We start from the raw sequence: 23,356 nt of genomic DNA on the forward strand, positions 1-23,356 counted from the left end.
ATTCTAAAGTTTTCATATTTTATATGGAAATCTTAAGTTATATGGCATTTAAAAATGTAAAAATAAAAGTTATATGGCTTTTATACATGTTGTTTCTTAAACTATAAACTGACCTATAGCTATTTTAACTTTTATGTGTATATGTGTTATTGAAAATAACAAAGTCAGTTACAAGCATGTTAGTTAGCCTATCACAAACCGATATTAATCATCTAAAATATAATTATCTAGAACCTGTACTTACCTTCTTTCCTTCACAATGTTTTGGATACAGAGGTCACGGTGATAATGGATAAATTGTTGACAGGTCATTTTTATTTCCTCAGGAACAGAAGAATCCTTGTTTTCTGCTGTTTCTTTACTGTTCCATAGGAATTCAAGTCTGAAAACCAAAAATTTTAGGATGAAATTTTTTAGGAAAGAAAAGCCCTGAGCGAGCTCATTCTTGCTTATCACCCCGTCAATATGGCTGTTCCAAAGCTATCACTCACCACAGCTGTCATCTACAACACCCAGACATCCTTAGTCTCTGAAGCAGAAATATATTTAACCTGCATTCAGTTTCCTGTTCAGAGCAGGCTGGGAGAAAACACTTGAACATTTTATAAACCTTCTAGACATGTTTGAACTATTTCAGGATCTACCAAAAAATGAAGTTCCTTATTCTGTAGTTTTAAAATGCAAAAGTAATATACAGCAATCAAGCATTTTAATTTCCTAGTATCAGTACCACGGAGACAAATACTGGGATATAGAGTAAAGAACAATTCTGTTTTGCCAACCCAGACAGCAGATCTGTTGACTCTTTTAAATGATCAACATTATGAAGCTAATAACTAAGTGCAGTGACTTTCCTAGTACGCCTTTCTTCTTTCATCAAAGGATTGTGACCAGCCCTGGCAACTACATTTCAATAATGATGATGGAAAAAAGGAGAAGAAAGAACAGGGACCATTTAGTGGGCACTTTTTTATATAGTCTATAAGATAAATTCCACTAGCACTTCTAGTTTCTACTAATTTTGACTTTGAAAACAAACAAAGTACAAGAATTCTCCCCCCATACCCACTTCTTCCTCCTACCACCAAAGTGAAATGTTGCTACTTCATTATTTTTCACAAAGAAATTCCTGACCTGAATTCAAAGAAACTCTTCCCCAAGCCAGTTTTTAAAAAATGAAATTTAAAAAGAGGAAAACTTGAGTTTTCTATAAATTGTCAGTATGACAGAAAAATCCTGTTGTCAAAGGAGAAAGACAACCAAATATAGACCTTTGGGGGCATACTGCCTCTTATTTCCATTTGTTAATACATTTTCAAGTTTCATTTTATTTTATATAGTTAATGGCATAGACAGAAGTCAGTTTTCATCAATTCTTATTAAAATGTAAATTACAATGTTCGATTATTGGCAGCTCTTCTGACATTTTCTCTGCAGTTATATATAACAAATATGTGAATCAACAGAAAACCTTTCTATGGTGCTTAGGTTAACCATTCTGTAGTCTCCTAGCAGTTTCTAAAGGCTTAAAAATATAAGTATCTTAATAGAATGGCTTTGTCATTACCTTTACAGTTATAGCTTTATTTCAAAACTAAAATTACCTTCTTTTGAAAGGTAGGATGATTAAATGTTTGTCCAGTCCAAAGATGCCAAAGGAAATAAACCCCTATGAAAGAAAAAAAAAAGGCTATTATTTTATGAGCTCTACAATAAAAGTTTAAGACAGAAATGAAAAAATTTAGTGCTTGGGGAAGTAAACCTCTGGTGATTACAGCAACATTTTAAATAGAACACACAGGCAGACTCTCTATAAAGTTAAGTGCCTGATGGCAGGTACAGTTGATCCTCTGTATCCACAGGTTCTGCATCTATGGATTCTACCCACTGTGGGTCAAAAATATTTGGGAAAAAAGTTCCACAGAGTTCCAGAGAGCAAAAGTTGAATTTGCTGTGTACTGACAACTATTTACATAGCAATTACATTGTACTAGGTGTTATAAATAACTTAGAGATGATTTAAAGTAAATGGGAGTCCATTTCCCTAACCTAGTCAACCTCCAAACCCTAGAGGCTCTCCTACCCCAGCTGAATTCCTCTGAAAACATTCATTCAGTAGGGGCTACAATTTTGCTCCACCTCATCTGCTGGACCAAATCTGGAGGGTGAACCCCTGAGCTAGGTAGCCCAGGGGATTGTCCCCAGGTGGCGTGAGCAGGGGAGAGAAAATGATAGCCATTTTTACATTATTTTGTATAGTATTTATTGATTCAGGAAACAAACACAAAATTCTGAATAAAATGACTTGGAAACTGCCAAAAAAAATAAATAAATAAAGTAAATGGGAGGATGTACATAGGTTATATGCAAATACTATGCCATTTTATATAAGGGACTTGAACATCCATGGATTTTGGTACCTAAGGGTGTGTCCTGGTGCCAATCCCCCTTGGATACTGAGAGATGGTTTTATGCTACTTGGCTGCCTCTTCCCAATCATCTTTCCTGCTAATTATGATGGGTGATATGAGTGCTGAGCAACCACACTAGCAAGCTAGCTTACTGGAGAAAAATGAAAACATTTAAGGGCTGTGTATCTTTTTTCCCCCTTTCTAAAAAGAAAGTAAAATATCTCCCATTACGCTTAAGTACTTCTTTATTATTTTTCTGTTAAAACTTCAGAGACAATAGAATTAACAACTGCTATAGTGTCTGATTAAAATGAAGTAACTGAACAAAATTTATGTGAAATGAAATTGGCTACTGCTTAGGGAAAGAGTTTGAAGAATTTGGGCATAATGAGGCAAACTAGCACCAGATATTAGCCACACAGCAAGACGATCAGGACTGCCTGGGAGGATGGGAGGCTGGAAACTGCCATCTGTCAGGCACAGCAGGGTAAGGGTGTTAGTGCAGGTTGGCGTGGGTGAGATGAAGAATGCAGTGACATGAAGAATCTATCTGTCTTCACTTCACATTATAAACTACCAGAAAGGAATGATCTTACTACCACATCTCCCCAAGAGGAAAATGGAATGGGAGCAGGTTCTGTATCTCTCTCCCTTCTTTGAAGCACTTCAGCCATAAGCTGTGGGGGCCGTATTTCAAACGCAACATTCCTGGCATTAGCTTCTGTTTGTGAAGCTCTGTGAGTCCCAGTCCTGAAATGGCTCAACTTGGAGTGGACTTTCTGAATGCAAGATACTGAGTAAGACTATGATTTTTCAACCTGGTATTTTATAGTTCAGATCGTAAACAGTATCACAAAGTGAGGTGGACATCAAGGAGTCCTTAGCATGCTCATGTCTGTCTATAATTAATGGATAGGTCACTCTTCTGTCTAAATATACATGTTATATACTAATACATGTTAACTAAGTCATATGGCCAATTATTCCAGGTTTAATACGCACACCCAGTGATTTCAAGTACTGCATTTTTTCAACCTGATACTTAATCTGGGGACTAATATTCTCTAATTAAAAAGTAGGGTACTGAAGTGGAATAAAAATTTCTAATTTTCACATAAAAAATATTTTCCCAGTATACAAAATATCATTTATTCTTTTTAAAATATTTACTTATTTATTTATATCTGGCTGCTCTGGGTCCTCTTTGCTACGCAGAGGCTTTCTCTAGCTGTAGTGAGCGGGGCCTACTCTGTAGTTGTGGTTCTAGGGCTTCTCATTGCAGGGTTTCTCTTCTTGCAGAGCCCAAGCTCTAGGGCATGCGGGCTTAGCTGCCCTGATGTATGTGGGATCTTCCCGGACCAGTGATCAAACCTGTGTCCCCTGCACTGGCAGGCGTATTCTCAACCACTGAACCACCAAGGACACCTTCATTTATTTCTAAATCTTCAATGGAATTTTAATTTCTAGTTTTTAAACTGGGGGGTAAGAGTCTACTTTGCAGATATTATTGTGATGTTTAAATGAAATAATTAATGTAAAATGCTTAAAATGTTTGGCATATGGTAGACTCTGAAGGAATCATATCTACGATCCTTGGTCAAATTTTCTTTATATGCCATGTGATTTTTTTTAAAAAGATACAAGTACCTATAGTTCAAGAAATACCAAATGTAAATGAAGTGTTCTGCATTTAAATAAGTGACTAAGCTAAAGGCTCAGAGAAGTTAAGTCATTTTCCCAAAGTAACTTATTAAGGCCACAATGAAGTTTAAAAAGAACTTGGAACATCTTGTCCCTGCTTAAATTACCATCCTTTATCTCAAAACCAAAGCAAAAAAACTATTTGGTATTTCTGACTGAAACACTCAGTGTGCATTTTGATGACTTTAACCAATATAATAATTCATCTCTACTAGGAGATAGGCAGCAGCTGTCAGCTGTCACGCATACCAGCAGCTGGCAAACAAACTAAACCCTTTTGATTTAGAAGAAAACAACAACATCCGTACCACCACCTCCCAATCAAACCATCCAGCAAAACAGAAACTCCTCAAAGTTCTCAGTAAATAAATACCTGGCCAAAGTTAAACACAGCACAGAAAAACTGTAACTCAACATATAGTCTCCCAGGCTCTTGGTTGAATAGCCACCATAAACAACTGGAAAGATTCTGTGAAGGAAGGGGAAAATAGGACTTTAAAATGAAGCGAGCTGATCGTTTCTCTCTATCCAGAACATAGTACAATAATTTATCTACTTAATAATTAGGAAGAAAAGGACTAAAGGGAAAAACACCAAGAGAATACAGAGGCTTTGTCTTTCAAACAAGAGGTTTAAACCTCTCTTCTTGACAGATGTCATTCAAACAGCATCTATTCTGATCAGATTTGAAGAAAGAAGACATGAGCCACAATACAGAAGCTTACATAATACATCAGGACTTCAACTAGCCTAAGACAGGTCTGATTTTAAAATTAGCTTTACACAGTGAAAACAATCACATCACCGAGCAGCAATTCTTGGCAGCATTTCTTCATTTTTGATTTTTGTTCTTAAACAGCAGCTAAAATGGTGCTGGCTGATATGATTCTATGTAGTGAGCGCCGCAGTGTGAAAAGTGTAAGAGAGTTTCTTTATAGGTTATATGGTCCATTGCCTATCACTAGGCTAGTTACACTTGAACTATCACAAAGAATTATATAATAACTAGTAATTCACAAAAGAAGACTTAAAACTAATTTTTAAAAATGCTTTGATAATCAAAGAAATGCATTTAAAAATGAAATGCTATATTTCACTTATAAAATTATCAAGTAAAAAATTTATAATAGTCAATGCTGGTGAGAGTACTTAACAAACCTATACTGCTTCTTTGGAAAACAACTTAGTAGAATGCATCCAAAGACACAAAAAAATTTATACTATTTAATCCAGTTTTTCCAACTTTTGAGAATCTATGATAAGGAAATATACTGCATGCAGATGTTTATTAGAGAATTCTAAAAAACTAGGAACAATCCATAAGAAAATGATTGAGTGAACTGTAATGCATATCCTCTATAGTTTATTGAGGAGTTATTTAAAGTAACAATTAGAACACTTTTGCAGCAACATGGAAATGCTTTACATAAGTCACAAAGCAGGACATAAATCTGTACGTATTATTAGAACCATGAAAAAAATATTAAAAAAGAGAAGGTAGTAGTATGATGGATATTTTCCCTCTTTTCTCTATGGTATCCATTGTATGAAATGCTTGTATTATTTTCATAATGTAAAATTATTTTTAAAAGTTTATTTATCTGAGGACTGTCTCCTGAGAGACCATGTAGACATTAATCTACTGAAGTGAGTCAAGGAATAACTTAGGACTAAGTATCCCTATATACATCACGGAGTTAACTGGTTTACCCCAAATTCTAGGTTCAGAGCATAGGATGAGTAAATATTCAAAGCAAAATGAGTTACTGAAGCACTTAAGCAACAGAGTAATGTGAATTACTCATTCTTCTCCCTCCCAAAACGTTAGCTCACGATTAGGAGATGCTCGTGCTGTGACTCCCCTGGGAAGGAGCAACCAAGTTTCTCCCAGATGCCTGGAAAAAACTTTTGTCAAACATTTAAAGAAATGGCTCCCAAACAAAATCAGAAAAACATTTACAGCAAACAGGCCAATAATGAGAAGTAAACACAGCAACACATGTCGAGTCAGTTGCTGGTCTCCACTGTGTAGATACTGCTCCTCTTCCTGGGCTAATATGCAACTCTGGGAGTTACAGCGGCTCACACAATGTTCATCTATAAAACAGTAAGCACAACAATTTGTAATCAGAGCTTTTTATTTGAATGCATTTTAAATTCATAATGACTTCCTAAGCAAACCACTACATATGCACATTCTCAGCTCGGAATCAGTATATTATTTTAGATGAAATCTAAAAAGGCTCCTTCATGTTGTTTTAGGAGAGTTCTACTTGTAGAGTGTTTTTATCCAAAAAATACAAGTATATGCAATAGTTCCCTTCTACATTATTTAACAGTGTAACACACACACATGCACACACAAATTTTTAAGGCTAATTTAATAACAAGTTTCTCCTGTTATATAAATCTACCTCTTGGTATGAATATCCTATATTGGCTAACAGCAAAGCAAATTTACCACTTGCCTTTCGTTAAAGACTTTAGCATTTGCTTAGAAAAGACCTTTAAGGAACCAAGTAAAAAATATTATACACTTTGTTCTGTTTGCATATGGAAGCAAGTCCAAATCATAAGCATGACTTTTCTTTGGCAGAAAAGTGAGAAGCCTTTCACAAGAAACCTTTATTCTCCTACCTCAGCTCCACTCTATCAATGGCATCAAAAGTAGAAGAAAACATTTTTACAAAACAGATGCTAGTCTAACATACAGTCTTATTACAAAAAGTCAGGGCTTAAAAAACACAATTTTACAGCTCTTACCTTCAAGCTTACAAAAATTGTATTTCCTAAAGCCTCTTTTTAGAAAAGAATATATACAAGCATTAAACATGGTATGATATAATAGCTAATGGCATGGATGAAAGTTCACACACAAAAAAAGGTTAAAAGCAAAAAGAAAGTAGGTTGCCAAACTTTATGTACTTAGGAGTATATCTACCTAAAGAAAAAAAAGATCTATACATAGAAGACTATAAAACACTGATGAAAGAAATCAAAGAGGACACAAACAGATGGAGAAATATACCGTGTTCATGAATTGGAAGAATCAATATTGTGAAAATGCCTATACTACCCAAAGCAATCTATAGATTCAATGCAATCCTTATCAAGCTACCAACGGTATTTTTCACAGAACGAGAACAAATAATTTCACAGTTTGTATGGAAACACAAAAAACCCCAAATAGTCAAAGTAATCTTGAGAAAGAAGAATGGAACTGGAAGAATCAATTGACTTCAGACTATACTACAAAGCCACAGTCATTAAGACAGTATGGTACTGGCACAAAGACAGAAATATAGATCAATGGAACAGAATAGAAAGCTCAGAGATAAATTCACGAACCTATGGACACCTTATCTTTGACAAAGGTGACAAGAATATACAATGGAAAAAAGACAACCTCTTTAACAAGTGGTGGTGGGAAAACTGGTCAACCACTTGTAAAAGAATGAAACTAGAACACTTTCTAACACCATACACAAAAATAAACTCAAAATGGATTAAAGATCTAAATGTAAGACCAGAAACTATAAAACTCCTACAGGAGAACATAAGCAAAACACTCTCCGACATAAATCACAGCAGGATCCTCTATGACCCACCTCCCAGAATATTGGAAATAAAAGCAAAAATAAACAAATGGGACCTAATGAAACTTAAAAGCTTTTGCACAACAAAGGAAACTATAAGCAAGGTGAAAAGACAGCCCTCAGATTGGGAGAAAATAATAGCAAATGAAGCAACAGACAAAGGATTAATCTCAAAAATATACAAGCAACTCCTGAAGCTCAATGCCAGAAAAATAAAGGACCCAATCAAAAAATGGGCCAAACATGAATCAAGTGCTCTGGCCTGTTGGGCTGGGAAGATCCAGAGGAATTGGGTGGAGAGGGAGGTGGGATGGGGGACCGGGATGGGGAATACGTGTAACTCTATGGCTGATTCATATCAATGTATGACAAAACCCACTGAAAAATAAAAATTAAAAAAAAAAAAAAATGGGCCAAAGAACTAAACAGACATTTCTCCAAAGAAGACATACAGATGGCTAACAAACACATGAAAAGATGCTCAACATCACTCATTATCAGAGAAATGCAAATCAAAACCACAATGAGGTACCATTACATGCCAGTCAGAATGGCTGCTATCCAAAAGTCTACAAGCAATAAGTTCTGGAGAGGGTGTGGAGAAAAGGGAACCCTCTTACACTGTTGGTGGGAATGCAAACTAGTACAGCTGCTATGGAGAACAGTGTGGAGATTTCTTTAAAAACTGGAACTAGAACTGCCATATGACCCAGCAATCCCACTTCTGGGCATACACAACGAGGAAACCAGATCTGAAAGAGACACATGCACCCCAATGTTCATCACAGCACTGTTTATAATAGCTAGGACATGGAAGCAACCTAGTTGCCCATCAGCAGATGAATGGATAAGGAAGCTGTGGTACATATATACCATGGAATATTATTCAGCCATTAAAAAGAATTCATTTATATCAGTTCTAATGAGATGGATGAAACTGGAGCCCATTATACAGAGTGAAGTAAGCCAGAAAGATAAAGACCAATACAGTATACTAACACATATATATGTAATTTAGAAAGATGGTAACAATAACCCTATATGCAAAACAGAAAAAGAGACACATATGTACAGAACAGACTTTTGGACTCTGTGGGAGAAGGCGAGGGTGGGATGTTTCGAGAGAACAGCATCGAAACATGTATATTATCAAGGGTGAAACAGATCACCAGCCCAGGTTGGATGCATGAGACAAGTGCTTGGGGCTGGTGCACTGGGAAGACCCAGAGGGATCGGGTGGAGAGGGAGGTGGGAGGGGGGATTGGGATGGGGAACACATGTAAATCCATGGCTGATTCATGTCAATGTATGGCAAAAACCACTACAATATTGTAAAGTAATTAGCCTCCAACTAATAAAAATAAATGGAAAAAAAAAAGCAAAAAGAAAGTAGGTTGCCGAACTGTTTATGTAGTATGATCCTGTTTTATAACAATTTTTTGTGTTATCTTGGTGTAGAAAAATTCTAGCCGTGTATATAATAAACTTGGTCTTAAAATATTATGTTCAAATATTATAAAAATGCATAAAATCCATTTTACTATCTTTTATCTGCATTTTTACATATTGCAATATTTATTTTCATAAAATATGATCAGAAAATCTAAGAAGCTCCTGTATTTAGAAGGTTTTTTCAGGAATCAGCATATTAATGGGAAAATGAAATAAGCAAATTGTAACGGGATTCTGGGGGCAAAAAAAACCCATCTGGGGTTGATGAATCAAATCACATGTTGAATTTGTCAATGGACTTTACTATTAGGTATATTGTGTAGGAAGGAAAAAAATAAGGAGTAAAGCCTTGGGAATCCTGATGTAAAGAAATATTAGCATTAGAAAAGGGGCACACAAATAAAACTTGAAACACCTGTAAGTGGATACCAAGAGAGGTTTCCTGCTGAATGTAAGTGAAGGCTCAATATCTGCCCGAACAATAACTACAACAATTGCTGCTGCTTCTATGCTTATTTTAAAATTTTATTTATTTATTTTTGGCCACACTGCACAGCTTGTGGGATCTTCCCAGACCAGGGATTGAACCTGGGCCACCATAGTGAATGGCTAGAATTCTAACCACTAGGTCACCAGGGAAGTCCCTGCTTCCATGTTTAATAAGCATTTAGTTTGTACATTACTCACTGTGCCAAGTGATTAGCATGCATCATTTCTTATAATATTCATAACATTTTTAAAATATAAAAACATTTGAAAAAAAAAAACATTTGGCATCAAAACAGCTGACATGCTCCATCATAAAGAGGACTTTTGGGGGTTTCTCTTTCTACTTTGATTTTTTAAAATAGGCATAATTGACTGAAGGTACATTGCAATTTACATATATTCAGTTGTTTTAAATAATTTGAAATTCAGACCATAAATGTGATTCAGTCTGTTAGTCTATACGTCAAAAGTTTATTACTTTTAAAGATTTTTATTATTTTATAAGAAAGGGCATGTTTTAAAGCATATGGATTCAAAATGTAATTAAACACTAACTAACTAGTCCTGGCCCTGGGGGAATGGAGTGGGGAAAAGTCTCAGCTTCTAAAATGAGATGCCAAAGAGAAAATAATAATCCTTAGGGCAAACTTCTTGGAATTATTACTTGGGTTGAATTTACTGGAGAATTTCCATGCAAATAAAAAAAAAAATAATGAATGCTCTATCTATGCACGATTATTGTACTATTTGCACTTTCTTCCATCTTATGAGAATATTCTCAAACAGTGGAGCTTCTATATAAATTCTATGTAGAGTTCTTTTAAGGCATAAGATTAAAAAATCTTTTGTTCCTTAGGCTCATCCTCATAGCCTAGAGGCACTTACTTTTCTCAAATGAAGGATTCACAGACCCACTGGTGGTTATGTCTGCTACTGGTTCCACGGATGGGCAGCGTAATTCACCATTTTCCATAGAGCAGGAGCAGCAACCTATATAGATAAAATATAGGTTATGATGGGAGAGTCCAATCACAAAAAAATGGACAATGTAGAGAGATGCCAAATAAAACAAAACACCCCCGCCCCCAAAAACACAACAAATCCCGATTCATTTATATACACACAGGAATTTTCCATACAGCCTCAATGTATGGGTATCTATCAAAAAGTACTTAAATGTGCTTATATAGAAATTAACATTTAAGGAGTGTCAGACAAAGGATCAGCCCCTTACATATTGCCGCCTCTTTGTATAAGACAAAGAAAATGTTTTTGTTTGTTCTCCAGCTGCTATCTTTTTTGGAACACCAGGGAAGTCCCATAATAAGTTTTTTTTAAGGAAAATGTTTTTATCCATGCTATATTATTAGTTTCCACTGTGTTTTGGGAAATAAGAATTTGACCACTTTCCTCAAATATAACTTTGATTTCACTACTCCTTGGATGAATTCTAGTTTGACACAGAATTCACCCAAACCCTCTTTTCTTCTAAGTTTAGCTCAGAACTCAACTTCTCTCAAGAACATGTCTCCCACCAGTTTAGAAGATGCAGTAAAAGCAATTGGATTCTTTTTTATTTTTAGATATATACTGCTGAAACTCTCTTGCTGGTTTTTAGGTAGATTGGTTTATAGAAGTCACACTGAGACACCTACTGTAGGGCTGTAATTTTACTTTGTATAGTCAGAGAACTGCATAGGGTCCTTTAAAACATTATACACATACATGGACAAGGAGCATCACGGTGCTCCTTGATATGGGTTATAATAGAATAACTTCAGTGATAAACTGTATTAATGTACTAAAAAGGCATAATTCATAGGCTGAAACTTTCACTGATATATGCTCTAATTTTTCAGTAGTGTCATTAAAAATAAAGATTTCAAAGTATAAAAACTATCATCTATAATAAAACTACTGCAGATGTCTTTCTAAATTTAAGATAATGATGCCACAGAATAATTGAAAAGAAAACACAGAAATCATCTGGCCCTGCCTCTTATCTTCAGAAACTTGAAGGCTTAAATCCACTAAGATAAATTGTTAAGAAAACAGATACATAAAGCCAGCCCATTCCAAGGACACATGTGTAGTGAACAAACACATATAGCAGTTTTTCCCTTCAAACATGAGCCTTCTTATTTATGTGAGTATGTTTGTTTGTTGCTCAGTAATACACCACACTTATTTATTATCTTTTCATTCTACCCTTTGACCTCCTTCATCCATTTCTCCTACCCTCTACTCCTCCCCTCTGGCAACTACCAGTCTTGTTCTCAGTATCTATGAGCTCCCCCCCCACAAAGATTCCACATATAAGAGAGATTATATGGCCTTCTCTTTTATTAACTGAACCTTTGATCTCATATTAAAGTAGGTTAATTTTCCTTTCAATTATAATTCCACACTTATAAGCAAGTCATGTGTCTCTGACAAATATGTAGCAAGGGGCAGAGGGGAGTGAACTATTCTGGATTACTGAGATTTGGGGAGGCCATGCTGGACATCTAATGTACTATGTATTAATACGATTAGCAAAGCAGAAAAGAGCAGACTTTAGGGAAGGAAAATAACCAGACAGGTTTAAAAACCTTTTTCCTGGTAACATGGGTGAATAGGCAAATAAGCAATAACTCTGCCAAAGCAGTTTTCAGGGGAGCTTCAGAAAATCACGTCATATCTTATCAACCCATCCATCTATCCATTCATTTAACAAATATTATTAAACATATATAGGAAACCTGATACCATGCTAGGTGCTGAGGCTACAATGGTGGGCAAGTCAGTCACAGCACTTATGGTCTAGTGGATTATACTGATAATTTAAAAAGCAATTATAAAGCAGTGAGATAAGAGGAGAGAGAGGTATAAACATTACAGAAGGTTTTCTATTGAGATAAGCCATAACTGTCTTCTGATTATTTATTTATATCAAAGGTGCCAGTTAGTTATCCTGCTGGAGATGATGATGACAGGGTTTAAAGAATATCTATGATACTGTTTATTTGCTATTTTTAAAGGACAGTAAGGACAGCAGCAAAAGTCTCTGGGCTTAAGACACTTAGTTTAGGACTCTCCGCACACATTCGCAGGGCTTTGGTGGACAGTTCTAAAACACTCGCAGGAGAAGACGACGTAGAGAGTGGTGAATGGTCTTTATAACCTGTCTGAAAACATACAGTAGATTGATTTATAGGATAAATGTAAGAGTCCACAAAGAAGGCAAGGGAGGAAAGGATGCTGGGCATGATCAGAAAAGTACTCTAGATGTCAGAAAAGTGGCTTTTAAAATTTTAGTGAACACATACCCATAATCCTTAAATTTCCATTTTCAAAGGGAAAAAAGTCAAGAGGACTCAAAAGAATGAAATTCTGATGCTATAATCACAAAGGATCCTACAAAGAAATTAGTGAACACCACCAATAAAATGAACTAAAGGAGGCCTGATTGAAGCAGGGTTAATGTAAATCACTAGTTGGCTAAATACAGCCCTATGTAGTGGGACCCCACAGTCCTGTGTAGCAGGTGTTATCAGCATCAGATACAGAAACCAAGGCACAGGAAACTTGCCTAAGACCAAATAATAAAGTTCGAGAGTCAGACTTGAACCCAGGCAGACTGGTTCCATATCCCTGTTTTTACCTCCCGTCCTATCTACCTCCAGTTTGGGATGATGAAGGATGGAAGGGAGGGAGGTAGACAATATAAGCAGTGAGATTGGTGGGATCTTCTTCCTTTTAAGACAGTTAAAATGTTTTTTCTAAACCTTTTCTCTTTCTTCTCTACTTATCGCTATTTACAACTAATAGTTTTAAGGTCAGGCATCTCTCTACTCTACAAACTCTTAACAAAATAGAGGCCATCATTTACACTTCCCACCACAACAGTCTATGTCTATGAAATCTCTGCACGCACCAATGAATCCAAAATGCAAACTCTATTGCTGAATTCCCTTCATAAATTGAGGCAAACCCCATAACAACTGTTAACACATTAAAAAAGTCACCGGTTAGGGTCATATTTTCACATAGGGACATATGTTCACTATAAATAAATATTTTAGGCTTTGCAGTCCATTGGGTATCTGTTGAATGACTCAACTCTGCCAATACAGCATGAAAGCATCCACAGACAATACAGAAGTAAATGAGCATGTCTGTGTTTCAATAACATGTAATAGACACAAATTTAAATTTCATATAACTTTCAAGTGTCATAAAATGTTTGTCTTTTAAAATTTTTTCTTCAACCCTTTAAAAACATAAAAGTTATTCTTAGGTTTGGGGCCATACATAAACAGGTGGCAGACTGCAGTTTGCCAGCTCCTAACACTTACCATTAACCCTGCTTCAATTAAGCCTCTTTAGTTCATTTTATTGATGGTGCTTGCTTGATACATTGTTGTTAACAAACATAGATGTTTAGTTTCATAGAAAGAGCCTTCCCACAGTTGTTAATTCTTCTCTAAACTCTCAGGCCCAAAGATGTCTGAGGATTAGACTTATTCTCACAAAAGATTATCCTCATAAAAGATTTATAAACAATAATCTAATAAATGAACTTGTAAGCTCTATTATTGACTATGATTCAAGTTCCCCATTTTACAAATACCTGTGATATTGAAGATAATTCAAGGAAGTTCCCTTAAACAAAACATTTAGAGTACATGCTATATAGGCATATAAAAGTTTCTCTATATTTAAGGATCATACTTGTTTCTGGGACAGAACTTGTAAAACATTCAGGTTCATTCATTGGCGCAGGACTGTCCTCAAAAGCCGTGTTTCCTGGCTCTGCTGCTTTGTGGTCCTGAGACTGGTCGAAACCTTCATAACGTCCCGCTTGGGAGGTGCGGTTCATACACATGAGTGATATGCCAGCTATCACAATGCTGCAGAACAGGGTAACTGCCGTGATGATCATCTGCCAACATTGCAAAGAGATGTTAGGCCACTTCTCACAATCCCAGCTTGATAATCTTAGTAGATGACTTAGGGGCACTTTTTTGGTGGAAAATGCATGATCTCGATAGCTATAAATGCTCTATATCAGTGGTTCTTAAAAAAGAGGAAGAATATGGAAGGAATGTAAAGTACTTACAGAGAAATTAGGGCTTGTCTCTAATCAAATGAGGTTAAATGTTAAAATGTTCTTTTCATTATGTATCATGTCGTTGGTTTACTCTACAAGTAATCTAAAGTAAGTGAAAGTGATAGTCGCTCAGTTGTGTTCGACTATTTATGATCCCATGAACTGTAGCCTGCCAGGCTCCTCTGTCCATGAAATTCTTCCAGCAAGAATACTGGACTGGGTAGCCATTCTCTTCTCCAGGGGATCTTCCTGACCTAGGGGTCAAACCTGGGTCTCCCGCACTGCAGGGAGATTCTTTACTGTCTGAGCACGTACAGACTTTTTCTTCACATCAGAGTTTTTGTTTGCTGTAATACATAGCTCAAGTGTACTTTAACTAGAGACCTTATTATGGTGATAATACTAAAGATAAGTATTTACAGCTAATACTTATAATCTTCAGCTAAAAAAGACTTATGTGTTAGTTGCTCAGTTGTATCTGATTCTTTGTAAGTTCATGGACTGTAGCCCACCAGGTTCCAATGTCCATGGAATTCTCCAGGCAAGAATACTGGAGTGGGTTGCCATTCCCTTCTCCAGGGGATCTTTCTGACCCACAGATAGAACCTGAGTCCCCTGCATTGCAGGGAGATTCTTTACTATCTGAGCCACCAGTGAAGCCCCAAAACAGACAGGTATATAAAATCATTTTTGTTTTTTGTTTTTTTATTTCATTTTCTTTTTTATAGACATGCAAAATATTAATCACATTTTGAGGTGGAAGTTAACAAAATGACATAGGATCACCAGTGTGATATTGGAATAAATTTTCAAAATTAATTTCAATGTAAGTATAGCAAAACACATTAAGCAGCTAAAAAGAGACAGTCTCAAGAACAGAACTGTTAATAAACTCTTCTCACCTGCTCTTTTCCATAAAAGAAGGCTGAGTCAATGCTTTCTCCATTATGTTTTCCAGTTATCAAAAGAACACCAACAAGGAGAGCAGGAATCCTACAATAATGAGAGTTTAGAGAGAGAGAGAGAGAATGAATAGTAACTGTGTTTGTGGAATCAGGTAAGCAAACAGAAAGCTACCAACTTACCCCCAGCCAGATATTATGATGATTCCAACAGGAATTTGTACCCTTTCTCTCTTTTTCAAAAGAAACAAAGAAATTGCTAGAAGGCCTAAGAATAAGAAATAGAGATTAAAAGATAGGTGATTACTCTCGATGTTGATCAGACTTCATGGAACTTTAACCAAGCTTATTTCAACAGTAGTCTGTAGTTCTTGCCCTAGAATTTACTCCTTCTAAATAAATGCTTTTCCCAATATTTTGAAGCAAGTTTTCTTAATTCAAAATCATTTGTTTTCCCTCCTATATTGCCTCTTTACTAAAATCTTCTTGTTTCATACATGAGGACTTTTTCAAAAAGCCCAAATCATTTTGTTCTTTTTTAAGATTTTTTTTTTTTTATGTGGACCACTTTTAAAGTCTTTATTGAATTTGTTACAATACTGTTTCCGTTTCATGTTTTGGTTTTTGGCCGCCAGGCATGTGGGTTCTTAGCTCCCCGACCAGGGATCGAACCTGTGCCCCCTGCACTGGGGAGCAAAGTCTTAACCACTGGACCGCCAGGGATGTCCCCATTTTGTTCTTTTGACTCACGTGTTTGGAGTTGAAGTGTATTTGCGGGAAAAAAAAAAAAAAATTTTTTTTAACTGGATACAGAACAATTCTAAAAATAAAAGCACCCCCGTTCTGCTGTTTCTAAGAAAGTATAGGCAATTCTCACAAAGGTTTGTTTTTGGAAAACTCACCAAGTCTAAATGATGGGCCTTAATATAAACTTAATACAGAAACAAATGTTTTAAACATTTGGACAGATGTTTTAAAACAAATATTTCATGAGTTTTCCTTATACTTTATACCCAATTATTTATAGAAGTAACATCTTATTTAATAAATTTTACACAGCTATAGAAGCTTAGAACTTTAGGGTTGGCAGGGACCACTGTCTTAAATTAATGCCTTTATATTATAGCTGTGTAAACAACGGTTTGCCCAAGCCACACAGCCAGCAGAGGGCAGAGCTAGACTAGAAACCCAGTCTTCTGACAGAAGGTTAAGTCCTTCAGCTCTGTTCAGTGTTTCTAAAACTCAAGTCTGTTGACCCATAGGGATCTGGAAATTTCTATGAGAAATGTTAGGTCTTTTTGGTTTATTTGCAGTGGTAACCATCTGGGTGACCATCTTATAACCAAAGCACACTCTCGTTATTTCAGGGTTTATATCTGGTTTTATATGAGGTTTGAGCCAAGTGAAGGCCAAATGATACCACAACACAGTTCAAATCAACGTTCTGTGGTAGTCTGAAGAGGGAAAAGCAGTGAGATAACCTGGTCATAAACCCACACATCAAAGGAAAGGTAGGCCAAAAAAAAACCCCCAAAAAACCCCTAGCAGAGAAGTGAGTTTAATTTTACATTTCAAGCTGTGATTCAGATTAGCAAAATAAGATCCTTTGTCATGTCAATTAATGTTGCTAATTACTTACTGAGCTTGTACTTTTGTCTAAATCTAATGAATTTGCTTTGGCTTTAAAATTGTATATTAGCTGTCTATAAAGTCCAACCAGCTGATGCAAAGAGCTGACTCACTGGAAAAGACCCTGATGTTGGGAAAGATTGAGGGCAGGAGGAGAAGGGCATGACAGAGGATAAAATGATTGGATGGCATCACTGACTCAATGGACATGAGTTAGAGAAAACTCTGGGAGATAGTGAAGGACAGGGAAGTCTGAAGTGCTGGGGTTCATGGGGTAACAAACAGTTGGACACGACTTAGCAACTGAACGACAAGGAATTCACACCTAGATTTAAGATTATACAGATTAAGTAACACTGTGCTAGCAACAATACAAATCAACACTGAGCTCCTTGAGAACTGTTTTTCTGTATAGGGGACCCACTCAGTTCTCAAGTTCAAGAGATAAGATCATACCAGTGCTTCTCCCAATGCATTTGTATCCTCTACTGTTTCAGGCTTAAGGTGCCAGGGAAATAAGTAACCAATCACAAAGGCGTGCCAACTGTGTTACAACAGTGAGGGGACTCATGAAAATTCTAATGTTTATCATTTTATTCCTGCCTTGTGAAAATATAACAAATGAAAAAAAGGCTCAGTCTAGGCCTGGATGTCTCACTCTTGAAGCTATGAGAGCTCTTGCCTGAATCAGTTAAACTCTTTGGGCCTTAATTTCCTCATTTGCAAAATCAAAGATTTAAACTAGACTGGTGTTACCAAAAGCAAGAAGACTGTAGTTGGCACAAGGATGAACATTTTTTTTTTTTTTTTTACTAATTATGTTTAACACATACTTGAAAAAATTTTAACACACACATAAAACCTGGGATTTTACTGAGATACGGCTAAATTTGTAATGTTAAAAAAATAAGTTAATTTTAAGGGGGAAAGAAAGGACAAGTGGTATGCAGATATGGCAAAATTCATGAGGATGGTTTGCAAATGAATAAAACTGAAAATGGCTGAACAAAATGATTTTAAATGACCTTTTAGATCCAAAATTCTGTTATAATAATCTCAAGGTTAAAGGGCACCTTCATTGGGTTCAGGAAATTCAGAGCAGCTTCTTTGGAGATTTTGGTATTCATGCTTGAAGAGGATTTCAGAGAAACTTGGGGCTTTCTGATAAACTGAGCTCTTTACTGCTCTCTTATTCTTGTTATAAATTTAGCTTTAATAAACCTAAGTATTTGAGATCAAGTTGTTTCTTCTGTATTTGGAAATAATCTCTAGGCTCTTTTAACTGGACAGCTCATGAAAACTCTTACACCATGCAAGATGTACTTGCCTTTAAAAAAGTACAAACCTCCTGTTTGTACTGAATTCATTTTGTTATTCCTCACCGCATTGTTGCTTCACTTCAAAAAGCTGTTGACTTAGATGGGTCCTGCTTTTGATCCTGAAGGCATGAAATCAAAGGCCTATTCCCTCCAGCCACTTCCCGACACCTGCCTCCTAACAGTGGCTATAACTAGCACAACAAGTCTACAATTTCCTTTTATGTGCCATTTTACAGGTTTGCATTTGTGGTATAACTACAAATCAGCCAGACTGACCAATTCACAAACATACCAGAATGCGTGCACCCAAATTAATGTTTTCCTTCAAAGGAGCAGTGTGCTAAAACATTCTGAATATCCTTTTTGGAGCCAGTTGAAATGAAAAATGGTTTTTTCTTACTGACTATTCTTCTATTTCCATGCCCTTTTAATCACTTGTTTTTCTTGTTCTTATATTACTGTTCTTCCCTCTACTTAGTAATACAGTTAAATTTGTTGAATGCCTACCACGTACCAGGCATAAACATCACATTTAATTTAGTTCTCAAAATAACCCTGTAAGGTGTGATAATCCAAGCTTACACATAAGGAAACTGAGACTGCAAGTTAAGTCATTTGCTTAGGGCAGAATGATAATTATTGTTCATTCAGTTCAGCTGGGTTCTAAGTGCGCTCTGGTACACAGCTCACATCCTCATCCCCCTCTGCCCTTTCCTTCTCTCCCTACCTGCTTCCAGTGCTTGCACCCTCGATGGCTCAAAGGGGAGCTCTGCTGACTGTGGCCTAGAACCCAAGGCCCTGAGGACAAGGACATGTGACTGGAAACCATCTGAGCCCAGGTAGAAACGGAGTGATTAGGAAGCAGAACTCAGCTTTGCAGACTGCCTAGTTAGTGAGTACAACTGCCTGAGCAGATTCCCTAATTCTGTACTGCTGCACTTAAAATAGATCACTAGAAGCTGGAACCGCAAGCGATGGAAAGGAGGGGGACCCTAAATTTCTCCTCATGATCCAACTTACCTGTCCACAGGTAGGTGCTATAGAGGGAACTGTACAATAAGACAAACACCAGAATTTGTCCAACAAAATTTTTTTCTTTAACAAAATTCCATATCATCATTCCAGCACAGACGATAGACTGAAGAAAAAAAATGATAAGAAAAAAAAGTCAGTCATACTCACATGACTCATACTCATGTGTTTTATTCACAGCAACTATAATTATTCATTTAAAATTATTGCTGAGTAATGACTGCATTTTAGTTATACTAAAACAGTAAGTTTTATGACTAAAAACCTTTTTATACAGCACCTTTAACAATGTACATATTTAATTGCAATAGATAATGACAACATTCTAAACCCTAAGCTTATATTTAGTAAAGGTTTACAGAGAAAATGCTAAACTTCTCTCCAGTATAATTTGAGACATGCAAAGATTTAGCTAGAAAAGTAATAAGAAAGTTAAATTTTTAATAATTCAATTACTTCTATTAAAAAATGCAAAGTTACCACCAAATATCATTACATTACAGTTATCAATGGAGGATTGGTTCTAGGACCCCTCCTTATCCCTTGACAGATGATACCAAAATCCAAGGATACTCAAATTCCTTATACAAAATTCTATAGTATTTGCATACCACCTATGTACATCTTCCTGTATACTTAAAAAAAATTTTTTTTAATTGAAGGATAATTGCTTTACAGAATTTTGTTGTTTTCTGCCAAATATCAACATGAATCAGCCATAGGTATACATATGTCCTCTCCCTCCTGAACCTCCCTCCCACTTCCTCCCCATCCCACCTTTCTAGGTTGTTACATAGCCCCTGTTTTGAGTTCCACAAGTTTCTGTACACTTTAAGTAATCTACAGATTACTTATAATACCAAATACAATGTTAATGCTATGTAAATAGTTGTTGGCATATGGTAAATTCAAGTTTTGCTTTTTTGGAACTTTCTGGAAATTTTTCTTCTGAATATTTTCAATCTGTGGTTGGTTGAATCTGACCGTGTGGAACCTATGGATATGGAGGGTCAACTGTGTTAACCTCAACTTTATATAGTGCAAGATCCACTGCAATATTTAATAAATTAGGAATAAATTAATTACAATCAAATTGCAACAACTGATTGCATTTGGTAAAAAAAGACTTTGATTTTATAACTGGAAAAACCCAATGAAGAAATTTTCTCCTCTACAGCAGTATCAGTTCAGTTCAGTTCAGTTCAGTCGTTCAGTTGTGTCCGACTCTTTGCGACCCCATGGAGCGCAGCACACCAGGCCTCCCTGTCCATTACCAACTCCCAGAGTCCACCCAAACCCATGTCCATCAAGTCGATGATGCCATCCAACCATCTCATCCTCTGTCATCCCCTTCTCCTCCTGCCCTCAATCTTTCCCAGCATCAGGGTCTTTTCCAATCAGTCAGCTCTTCGCATATAATCAATGAGAAAAACATAGCTTTTAATTATCTGTAGGTTTACTAACCTGAGCGATGAGTAAATTAGTTGTAAGCATATGAGGAAGCTGTTTATATTTCTTGCTCAAAAGAAGAATAGCCAAAGACCAGATCTTAAAGACAGAGTTTCAAAAGTTATTCAGGTTTCTTAATCTTTATAACTACTTATTAATTTACTAATTTTTATTTTTAATTAGTAATTACTTATTAGACTCTTTAAAGAATTCTTTTATCCTGATTCAAAAAGGAACTGCAATATTTTATTTATTTTAACCTTAGTTCCCAAAAGGGTATTAAGGTAAACTAATATCCAAAGTAAAATAAAAAGCATGGGGAGAACCTATGGTAAATTAACTCCCAAAATGACAGTTTTTAAGAACTAATGCCTTGACCAGGGCCATGTTCCAACTTTCCCTACCTTTGGTGGTTGGGGTGGGACATAGGTTCACAGCCAACTATTCAGAAAAAGAGATTAGTGGGAGATGCATTATAATGCACTACCATAAATTTTCACTTTTTGATTCTACCATATTGGCTCATGAGGTATCTAAATTCCAGGCTATCTTACTTCCAACAATACATGTCACCCTCCTTAAGATGAATTTTCCTGCATTCTTTACATTTAGAAAGATACATAATAGTTACCTAAATATGCTATTTGATTTCCTTCTATCTTCTCACCTCATTGTCAATCAAAAGTTATGTTGTCTCTCCCCCCTCCACCAAACTGCCCTCTTATCAATGGGCATAGATTTTAAGAACATGTAACAGAAGCAAAATTTCTTAAAAATAATATTAATCACACATGTATTAGTTGCCAATGTATATATTCATCCTTATCTCCTTTGACAGCAAATATTGTCTTTTTTTCAAAGCCAGAATACTATTTGAATTCAATAGGCACTCAATCTACAAGATACTCTAGTTGTCAAGTGTATAAGTATTTAATATGGGCTAGATAAATTCAAAAGTTTCATTAACATTAAATGGGTGTTTGGTCTTAATCCCAAAGGTCCCTGACAAAAACACAGTTCTACAATAGCTAGTATCGTGATTCACCATTTGCAGAATGCTTTTTATATATATTGTCTCATGTAATCCTTAAAACAAACCATGGAAATAAGTGAAGTTATTATCTCTATTTTATAGATGAGAAAACTGAACCTTAGAGCAGTTAAGGTTACTCCACAGAGAAATACAGCTAGTTTGTGATAGATGCATGCGTGCATGCTAAGTTGCTTCAACAGTCTCTGACTCTTTGTGGCCCTATGGACTGTAGCCCACCAGGCTCCTCTGTCCATGGGGATTCTCCAGGCAGGAATACTGGAGTGGGTTGCCATGCCCTCCTCCAGGGGATCTTCCCGACCCAGGGATCGAACCCGTGTCTCTTATGTCTCCTGCATTGGCAGGTGGGTTCTTTGCCACTGAGCCACCCAGGAAGCCCCAGTTTGTGACAGCACCAGGAGTCAAATCCAAGTCTGACTAAATCTCATGCCTTGTCTGTTATACAATTCTACCTCCCAAATGGAAAGGCAAAACTCAGAAGGCTGATATTACATTTTATAGGCAGGCTTTGGTTTTCTCTATTGTACAAGAAATTAGGTTTTTATTCCCTAACTTTCTATTACAAAGCTATTTTCAGATTCATTCTGTGATTTTCATTCATTTTTATACTGATTCATACTTACCAAGGAGACCAGGCTGATAATACTTATATCAAAACTAACATTCTGGATGGCATATGCCAATGGCTTAGGGTCCATGGTGGGAAAAGTCAGTAACCAGGCAGAAACATACATGATCGGTGCAGACACAAATGTGCTTATTACCATCCCTGAGGTTATCTGCCAAAATGAAATCAAACTGAGGAAGAGTCACAGACTCAAACAATTCACATAAACTTTAGCCACAGCACACTAACGCATTCTAAAATAAAAGCAAGAGTCAGTAAGAAGACATCATAGAATCCAACGTGTTATCAAAGAGCATATTCCCCTTTTCTGAGTGTTCTTAAAGAAACACAGTTAAGTTCCTTTGGCTCCTCTTTTAATTCATGCTCAATTTATATCTGCATATAACAAATGCTAGAAATCTCACAGCTGACGGTTATTTTCTAGGTTCTTGAAAGTAAATCATATTAATGATCTACTTAAACTGATGACCAGTTTCTTTCCATACTGTTTGATAAACTATAGGGCAAAAAAAGCAATTTCAAAAAGAGAAAAATTACCATGCAAACATTCTACTGATTAAATAATGGAACTAATGGAACTTCAGTAAACAATTTAGTTCCTTCAT

At 36.2% G+C, this 23,356-nt stretch overlaps 1 protein-coding gene across 3 annotated transcripts in view; it reads right to left on the bottom strand.

The window, feature by feature from the left end:
• The window catches only part of GPR155 (G protein-coupled receptor 155), a 42,949-nt gene that overhangs the window by 4,713 nt on the left and 14,880 nt on the right, over positions 1-23,356 (bottom strand). For 2 of the 3 annotated variants that reach the window (XM_065931780.1, XM_065931782.1), the window contains exons 5-15: positions 22,747-22,902; positions 21,088-21,171; positions 19,612-19,729; positions 15,827-15,911; positions 15,644-15,734; positions 14,363-14,573; positions 10,535-10,639; positions 6,073-6,209; positions 4,486-4,581; positions 1,605-1,669; positions 245-382 (exon numbers count right to left, since the gene is read on the bottom strand). In XM_065931780.1, the coding sequence (XP_065787852.1) occupies positions 245-382; positions 1,605-1,669; positions 4,486-4,581; positions 6,073-6,209; positions 10,535-10,639; positions 14,363-14,573; positions 15,644-15,734; positions 15,827-15,911; positions 19,612-19,729; positions 21,088-21,171; positions 22,747-22,902 (1,286 nt within the window). The remainder of the gene's footprint in view (positions 1-244; positions 383-1,604; positions 1,670-4,485; positions 4,582-6,072; positions 6,210-10,534; positions 10,640-14,362; positions 14,574-15,643; positions 15,735-15,826; positions 15,912-19,611; positions 19,730-21,087; positions 21,172-22,746; positions 22,903-23,356) is intronic. The other variant, XM_065931781.1, reaches the window with a different exon arrangement.

The sequence above is a fragment of the Muntiacus reevesi genome, chromosome 3 (assembly GCF_963930625.1).
Source record: "Muntiacus reevesi chromosome 3, mMunRee1.1, whole genome shotgun sequence".
NCBI lineage: Eukaryota > Metazoa > Chordata > Mammalia > Artiodactyla > Cervidae > Muntiacus > Muntiacus reevesi.